At 36.7% G+C, this 9,553-nt stretch overlaps 1 protein-coding gene across 1 annotated transcript; it reads left to right on the plus strand.

Annotated features, from left to right (window-relative positions):
* Positions 1 to 7,464: 7,464 nt before the first annotated feature.
* Positions 7,465 to 8,397, plus strand: LOC125111875 (olfactory receptor 149-like). Its single transcript, XM_047754010.1, has one exon. The coding sequence runs from the start codon at positions 7,465 to 7,467 to the stop codon at positions 8,395 to 8,397; it is 933 nt and encodes a 310-aa protein (XP_047609966.1).
* Positions 8,398 to 9,553: the final 1,156 nt, after the last annotated feature.

The raw sequence follows: 9,553 nt of genomic DNA on the forward strand, positions 1-9,553 counted from the left end.
GAGACTCTCATACTGAGTGAAGTAAGTCAGAAAGCGAAAGACGAATACCACATGATTTCGCTTACATCTGGAATCTAATATAGGGCACAAATGAACCATTCCACAGAAAAGAAAATCATGAACTTGGAGAATAGACTTGTGGTTGCCAAGGGGGAGGGCGAGGGAGTGGGGTGGATTAGGAGCTTGGGGTTAATAGATGCAAACTATTGCCTTTGGAATGGATTAGCAATGAAATCCTGCTGTGTAGCACTGGGAACTATGTCTAGTCACTTATGATGGAACATGATAAGTGAACCAGTACATGTATGTGTAACTGGTCCACCATGCTGTAGAGTAGGAAAAAAAAATGTATTGGGGAAATAGCAATTAAAAAAAATTAAAAAATTCTATTGACAACCAACTGTGGTCTACCCCCCATAAAATATAGGTATGATTCCAAAAGTGCAATTCATAAAAAAATTTTATAATGTGTATTTCATAAAAAATTTAAAAAGTTTTGCTTTTCGAAGATATTTTTAAGAGAATAAAAGACAGTCATGGAACTTATTTGTAAGCCATGTATCTGATGAAAGTTTTGTATCTAGATTATACATAAACCGTCAAAACTCAAGAATAATTTTAAAAAGCAACCCCTCAAATAGACAAAATAATCTGAATTACCACAGAAGAGACATGGATACCAATAAATATATGAAGAACTATCACTACATACCCATAGAATGAGTAACATTAAAAGTGTGAGCAAGGATGTGGATTGATTGGAACTATTATAATCTCCTGGGAGCAATCTGAAATGTTATAGTTAATTAAAAAAAATTTATACATTTTCTTAAAATGTTAAATAGGAGATCCCAATGCAGTGGGCTAAGGAGCACTGCTGCAACTTGGGTTGCTGCTGGGGTTCAATCCCTAGCCTGGGAACTTCCATATGCCATAGTAAATAACTAAGGGAAATGAAATGTAAGTTTACACAAATTATATATGAAGATTCACAGTAGCTTTATTTATAAAAGCCCAATACTGGAAATAACACAAATGTCCATCAACAGAAAATATTTTGTGGTTTATCATCAAATGAAATGCTGCTCATCAATTAATGCAATGAACTATTGATACACAAAGCAACATGGGTGTATCTCAGAATAATTATGCTAGGGAGAAGGAGCCAGACACCTCGTCCTCCAAAAAATACACTTACATGGTTCCACCTATATAGAAGTTTAGAAAAATTGAACTAGTCTATAATGACAGAAAGGAAAACAACTGTCTGGGGACAGAAATGGGGGATTACAAAGAAACAGGAAAAAACTTTATGGAGTATGAGCTCATTAGCTTGATTGTGGTAATGGTTTTAGCTAAGTGTATATACATATTTTTCTGTACACACATATATATTGATACAGAGATAGATATAGATAGCATGTACAAAGTTGTGTATTTTTTAAATGAACAGATAATTGTATTTCTATTATATCTCAATAAAGCACTATAAATTTCAGCTAAAAACGTGATATGCATTTTAAACAAAAAATAGATTGAAAGCTATTTATAATGAACATTTTATCACTAGCGATCTGTATTTGATCACTAATTCAGCTAAGTCTGTTTTTTTGTTTATTTGTTTTAATGTGCAATCCTCTGTAGAAAAAAAGCATATAAATTGCATTACTGGATGTAGAAGACTTTCCAGTATTAACTACATTAAAAATCCCTTGTCAAGGAACTTAAATTAATTGTTATTTTCAACCTAAAAGCATCCATTTATCTCCTAATTCATTCTAATATGCTCTCATTTTATACTTATATTCATAACTGATTATAAACTTTAAAATGGCAGAATAGAAAATCTTTATGATTTAAGCTCTTCTAGTTATTTAAAAAGAGACAAATCTATAAGTAGTTTACTATGTTTTCATTTCTTCTTTTCCTCACTTTTGGGAAAAGAGTTTCTACAATAATTGCCATTATACACACATACACACACACTCACACACACATTAAGTTGAATAAATCAATTATATGTGTAATATACATATGCACCTATATATTTATTCTTTTACATATACATGTATATACAAAAGAAATGCTAATTATAGAATCTCACAGGAGTTTCTGTTCACAGAAACTCTTTCCTATTCCACATACACACTAATCTATCTAATTCTAGTCTGAAAATTCTTTAAAAAGACAAACTTTTAAAAATTTTACAAATATTTCAGATTTTCTTCAACAACAAAAAATGATGATAAGGCCAATTATTTAATTAATTTAGCATTTATTTCATCTTATTTTATTACAATATGCCCACATTAGTTGATGCTTGCTGAGAGGAAGACATGGGCTAAGCTCTGACAGTAGGCCATGCAAAACATGAAGCATGGCTTAAAAACTTACAGTTATGGTAACTCCATCATTGGTACTTATTTTTGTTCTTCCTAGTCTAATGGACCAAGGGAGATGGAGACTGGGTAGGCCAGAGTTCTACAGATGAATGTCTGAATTCTGCCTTTACAAAATAATGTGTTTATAGCTTTTAAAACCTCATTTCAAATTCAAATTATTAGAGAAAAAATGAAATAATTTCCCCAGGAAAAAAAGGTCTCTGTTCATGTTTTAGAGAGGAGGAGTACCACAAATGCAGAAGAGAAAATATCTAAGACAAGTTTTGCTCTGGATTACAATTTGGTCAAAGATGAACCAAATTGTTCAGATCACTTATGAAAAAAGCCATCATGTTTAAATCATTTTACTAGTTGCCTACTTTGTTTCAGACATAATGCTCATCATTAATTCTATAAAGACAACCCAGCCATGATCTTCAACCTATAGAAGTTCACTAATTAATGAAGAACCAGACACATATAGAATTATATAATAAAGTATAGTGATAGCAATAGTAAACACTTACATGGAGCTTACTATGTGTGAGGCATTAACTGAAACATATTTATTAATATACTTAATTCTCATAACTAAATTGTATAGTAGATATTAATATCTTCGTTATACACATGAGGAGACAGAGGCATGGAGAGGTTAAATACCTTCTTAAATGCCACACATGTAGGAAAGGCAGAGTTAGAATTAGAGTCCAGTCAGTCTGACTTTAATGAACTTCTCCTAACCATTCCATCATAAAACTGTATCTGTGACATTCACACAGATGCAATAAGAGCTCAGACCCCCTTGAGGGCTCTAGGAAGGCTTTGCAGGAAAACTTACATAAGAGTCAGAACCTTAATGATGAACACTATCTATCATGGAATAGACAAAATTAAAGAAATGCTGGGCAGAGGTACTAAGAAGTACTTGCCAATCAGAGGGTGGTGAACAACTCCACATGGTCACGCATGACAGGAAGAGAGGATATTGGTGTAAAGAAAACTAGACAGAAGAGTTGAATTTCATAAAGTAAAGAACACTGTGTAGAGCTAAGGAATCTTAATTGTACAATTAAATGGGCAAGAGGGATCAATTCCAGGTATTAAAGTGGAGGAGTGACAGGTAAGATTAGTCTGCATTGAGAGTACCTGGCCAGGCCAGGCATATCATGTGCATTATATCTGCATAACAGAGACAGCTTTGCTCTTGTGCACTGCTTCACACTTCCTATCCACAGAACTTTGCTTTGGGGCCCAGAACAGTCATGCTCAGAGGTCTCCTCTGCCCCACAACTAACCTCTGAGGCCCTTTCTCTTCTATTTTCTGAGCTGATGCAGAAAACATATGGTAAAGCTGGGTCAAAAATCATAAGATTTCTGATTTCTCTTTTTTTTTTTCATTCTTTCTGTTATATCACAAATTTTTCCTCAGCCAGAATTATGCTCTATTTTCTACATTACCATGCGGACTAGAACACCTCAGTAGTTTTAAAGTTTCTAAGGCTCAATGTCCAAGTCCTGTGTGTGCTAAGCTACATATGAACTGGAAATGGACAGAGATAAGGGGCAAGCTTCAGGAGAAACAGAGAACCTTCCTTAGAAAGTGATCCTTAGTTTGAGTGAGTGACAGATCCACAGTGACTTCTGGAAGAATGAATTAAGAGATATTCCATCTTACTGAGCAGGAACCTTCATGGTTAGCAGAATGTCACTGATGCTTATGCACATGAACTACACTATTAGATCAGCACACTAAGACAAATTATTACAGAAAAATGGTATGTTGGGAATTGTTGGAAATGTTGGTTTGTTTCAGATGTTATAAACTAAGATATTTGAAAAGAAGATAGCTTACAGTGAGTTCCCACTGTGGCTCTGGAGGTTAAGAACTTGACTAGTATCCCCGAGGATGCAGGTTCTATCCCTGGCCTTGCTCAGTGAGTTAAGGATCTGGCGTTGCCACAGGGCATGGGTCTGGCATGGCTTTAGCATAGGCATAGGCATAGGCATCTATGGCTCCAATTTGACCCCTAGCCTGGGAACTTCCATAAGTTGTGGGTGTGACCATAAAATGACCAGAAGATGCTTTACGAAGGTTAAATACAAGTGTTTGCCCCTGCAGCCTCTTTTGCTGATGAAGTTAGACATTAGGAATAAGTTGTTATAATGATCATATAAGAGACATTTAGGAAAGGTAGGTATTATAATAATTAATAAAGGTTTATACTTAAATATTTGTGAAACTTACCTTTTCTGGATTGTGCAAGAGACACTACATTTGACTGTTCCCATGACATGGGCTGGAATCATAATGAAATAACATCTCTTACAATGACTTAGGTCAGCCTTTTTTTTTTTTTTGTCTTTTCTAGGGCTGCACCCATGTGGCATATGGAGGTTCCCAGGCTAGGGGTCTAATGGGAGCTGTAGCCGCCGGCCTATGCCAGAGCCATATCAACGCGAGATCTGAGCCATGTCTGTGACCTACACCACAGCTCAGGGCAACGCCAGATCCTTAAGCCACTGAGCAAGGCCAGGAATTGAACCCACAACCTCATGGTTACTAGTCGGATTCGTTAACCACTGTGCCACGACAGGAAATCGGAAATCCAGGTCAGTCTTTCTTTTTGTTATTCAGGACTGCTTTATATATATAAACCAAGTGGAGAAGAACTATGGTATGAGTGTGACATCAGGCCCTTTCAGAGGTTCAGCTCTTACCTTGAGGAGGATAATCTGTACTATCAGCCACAATATCTAGAGTGAAGAGTGAACCATAGATCTCCCTTTCCAAACTCCTGTGGGGCGTTTCTCCCATATGTATAAATTGAAACATATGAAAAAAGTAACCTCCCCTCCTGAGTTACATTCAATTCATCAGTCTTTGAGGTATCAATGTTCAAAGAGCCTTTCTTCACTGTTTTCTTTTTGCTATTGTTTTTTTTTACTATCTTCTACCACCCATCTTTGCATGCACACACTAATAAGTGAATACTCATTTTTATATTAATGCTTGTGTGTTAATATAAATATATAGACTTACAAAAGTAAAACTTCAACTCCCAATTAAAGAGATGAGATTTACTTCTGTGAGTGGCCATTTCAGGCCAGTTACAGAAAGGGGGGCAGTTTGCAAAGCTTATTGAATATTGGAACTCATAAATAGGAGTTAAATAAGACAGTAGGCTATTATTTCTGAATGAAGCAAATATGATGCAAATTTTCATTTAGGTTACATCATAATCTGAGGTGTTCTCTTGGAGATCATCTTTAGGAAATGAAATTTTTCTGTAGCTGTGGACTGATTCAGATGGAATATGATCTTGAGAGACCTGTCTCCCTCTCTGGAGCAACAATCTAGTGCCATAAACTCTTCAGAGAATAGTAGATAAAGACAGTTAATGGTTGGAGGTGGTGCATCAGGAAGACTTCTCTCCAAACCCTAAGAATGAATCTGTGAGTGGTTTTTCCATCACAAAGGGGTGACTGCTTTCTGTACTGTGGTTTTTTGAGAGGCTCTGAAGGCATAGTGGAAAGAACACTAAACTTGGAGCAGAAGATTTGGGTATGAATTGCCCTTCATTTTTAATTTTAAAACAGTTTTTAACTCTCTGATTTTCAGTGTCCATTTTTGAAAATCAGGGTTAATTACCACTACCTTACAAGAATTTTGTAAGAATTAAGAGATCAAAAAAATACACTATAACTATCAAGCAACACAGTAATTTTATTTAAAATTGCCATTATTTATGAATGAATGTTCATTCAGAAGTAGTAACTCAGAGGCTGTTCCTATTCTTATTTGTGTGAAATCCAATTCTACTGTCTAACAGATGCAGGAACTTGGTCAATTTGCTTAAACGCTTTGTGCCTTAGTTTCCTAATGTAAATGGGAATTAATACTACCTGCTTCACAGAATTGTGGTAAGGACTAAAGGTATTAATGTACATGAAACATTCATCACAGTGCCTGGACATATTTATATTAACATAACTCAGGTTGACTTTTTTTTTTTTTAAACTACAGACCATACACAGATGTAACCCAAAGAGTTTCTGTAATTTTAAAGGACTCTGGCTCAGTGGCATTCGGGCCTTCTATACTGCATGTGCCTCTCTTCTATTAAGATACATGGTATTGTTACTATTGTCACTCACACAGCTATATTCAAACTTATAACTGTTATAGAGGTGGATAGATTTATCATATTTAAATCAAAACCACCTGTTTACTAGGAGAACCATTTGTTAAGCTTTACTGTCCTTCTCAGATATATTTGAAAAGATGAAAAATGTAATAAAGTCAAAGAATTTCAGAGGATATTAAGAGTGCCTGTGGGATAACTTTGCATTCAAAGTAGGAATTCAAGGTCATCATACCCTTGAAAGACTATCATTTTATCCTTATTTAAACACTTACAGTGATAAGAACACAATCCTTCTTCACAGGGCAACTCACTCCTTAATTTTTTTCTACACTGACATGAAATCCAACTTTTTATTAGTTCCACTCTGTTTTAATGGTTATTCGCCAAGGAAAAGGATACCGAAAATCTACACAGCAGCTCTTCAAGTATTTGAAGATGAGTATCATCATCTGCTTCTCTAAGCAATATTTCTTGGGAACTTTCACAGTAAAAGGGGTATAAGTTTGGCTCTGGAATCAGACCTGAAAATTAATCTTGGATCAGTTGCATTTGAGCTATACGACCATATTACTAAAACTCTCTGTGATTTTAATCATCTTTCACTTATTAAGGTTGTTTTGAGACTTACATTTAAAAATAAAATAACATTAAAATTAGCATTGTGCTTGCAAATGCTCGGTCAATATTAGCTATTAATTTTATTAAATCATTTTCATATGGGATGATTTAAAGCCACATTACATATTTAAAATCTTCCTTTAAATGTATTTAGGTTATTAATGTTTTTGTAAAGTATACTTGCTAAAAGAAAACATGAGATGATAATTAAATAATTGTTTATTATTTATTAAATAGCTTCTCAGTTTGATACCAGTATTCACACTTTGGAGACCTGTGTTCTGTTTTGAAGGCATTCTAATAACATTCTCACAAAGATGAGGAATGCCTCAGTGGTGACCATGTTTATTCTGCTGGGCATCCCACACACAGAGGATCTGGAAACCATGCTCTTTGTCCTCTTTTTGTCCTTCTACATCTTTACCCTTATAGGGAACCTGCTCATCCTCCTGGCAATTGTCTCCTCCACTCGGCTTCACACTCCCATGTACTTCTTCCTGTGTGAACTGTCTATGTGTGACATATTTTTTCCTTCTGTGAGTTCCCCCAAGATGCTCTTCTACCTCTCAGGGAATAGCCGAGCCATCTCCTACACAGGCTGTGTGTCCCAGCTCTTCTTCTACCATTTCCTGGGTTGTACAGAGTGTTTCCTGTACACAGTGATGGCCTATGACCGCTTTGTTGCCATCTGTTACCCTCTACGCTATACAATAATCATGAGTCACAGAGCGTGTGCCCTCCTGGCCATAGGGACCTCTTTTTTTGGCTGCATTCAGGCCACCTTTCTAACTGCTCTCACCTTCCAATTGCCCTACTGTGGCCCCAATGAGGTGGACTATTACTTCTGTGATATCCCAGTGATGCTGAAGTTGGCTTGTGCAGAAACCTCCACTCTGGAGATGGTGGGGTTCGTTAGTGTGGGTCTCATGCCTCTCAGCTGCTTCCTTCTTATCATCACTTCCTACAGCCGCATTGTATCCTCCATTCTTCAAATCCGATCTACTGAAGGCCGACATCGTGCCTTTTCTACCTGTAGTGCCCACCTCACTGCCATCCTTCTCTCTTTTATGCCAGTGGTTCTTATTTACCTACAGCCCACTCCTAACCCTTGGCTTAATGCAACTGTTCAGGTCCTGAATAACCTTGTTACCCCCATGCTGAACCCTCTGATCTACAGCCTGAGAAATAAGGAGGTAAAGAATTATCTGAAGAAGGTGCTACAGCAGGTGGCCTTCCTTCCCGAAAAGTGATAGAGATCAGTAGCTATCACATTGCTTAGAAAAGGAATTTGCACAGAAATTATCACTTCCTCCTTCTACAGATGAAGAAACTGATTTGAAAATGTGAAGTGAATTGTTCAAGACTACATAACTAATAAATTATCCTACTCAAGAGAGATAATCTCTTCCCAGTTGCCTTCTGTCTCTCCCTCTTTGTTTTCCTTTCCTCCTAATCCTCTCTTCTTCCTTTCTCCCTTATCCTAGCACTTCCTCATCTAGGCTGGTATGATTATATAATTAACCGCTCACATGTCTGCATCAGATAAGCCTTCAATTGGTGGCCTAGGAGTTGAGGAATGGGAGAATTTCAACCATATGTTTTCTGGAGGCATTCTGTGACTTCTGAAATAAACGTAAAGAAGTTGTATAAAGGCAAAGGACTTCTGGACGAGACCTCAGGTAGGTCTCTTAATGAGTTAATCATAGCCATCAATGTGCTTTACCATCCACAAAGTGTATCTGTTGTTGGTCTTAAACCTGGAAGCAATCCTTGACTGGAAGCCAAAGCAGAGAATGAAAGAGAACGTGAAAAAGGTAGCCAGGAAGAGCCTGTAAGGGGTGACCAATTCTGTTGTTTTTCAGTATTAGAAATTTAGTTTGTATTTATAATCAGAAACACAACTAGGGGTCAATACAAAATCCAAGTTGCTATTGTTCTATGGTTTTGTATAGTCTGTTTACTAAAAAGCTTTGACTTTAGTGCTGTCCCTCTAACTTTCCATTGTTCTTTTGCTTAATGAGCTTATCATGATACACATGCTATTCCTACCCAAATAGCAAATTGAAGGAAAGAAAGGACAGTGAGAAAGGGGAGAGGAGAAGAGAAAGAAGTGATGGAAAGAAAGAGAGAATAGGAAGAGAAGGGAATGATGGGAAGAGAAAGAGGTGATGGGAAGAGAAGGGGATTATGCAGATGTAATTCTGCTCTCCTAGTGTTTCTTTTCTGGATCAGAGTTCAGCCAGGGAATCTGTCACACTGAAACAGTCACAACATGGTGTTTAGGGGTTCATGTCAGAGTGAAGAGATAATGCAAGGTTTTTGAAGAGAACATTTTCCCCACTCACTTCCCTTAAGCTCTTGCCTTTTATTCTGTCAGAAATGCTCTTTCCATAGTCTTCCGCTGAA

Source organism: Phacochoerus africanus, chromosome 11, assembly GCF_016906955.1.
Source record: "Phacochoerus africanus isolate WHEZ1 chromosome 11, ROS_Pafr_v1, whole genome shotgun sequence".
Classification (NCBI taxonomy): domain Eukaryota; kingdom Metazoa; phylum Chordata; class Mammalia; order Artiodactyla; family Suidae; genus Phacochoerus; species Phacochoerus africanus.

Coding starts and splice junctions, on each gene's coding strand:
- LOC125111875 (XM_047754010.1), top strand. CDS start 7,465: ATGAGGAATGCCTCAGTGGTGACCATGTTTATTCTGCTGGGCATCCCA.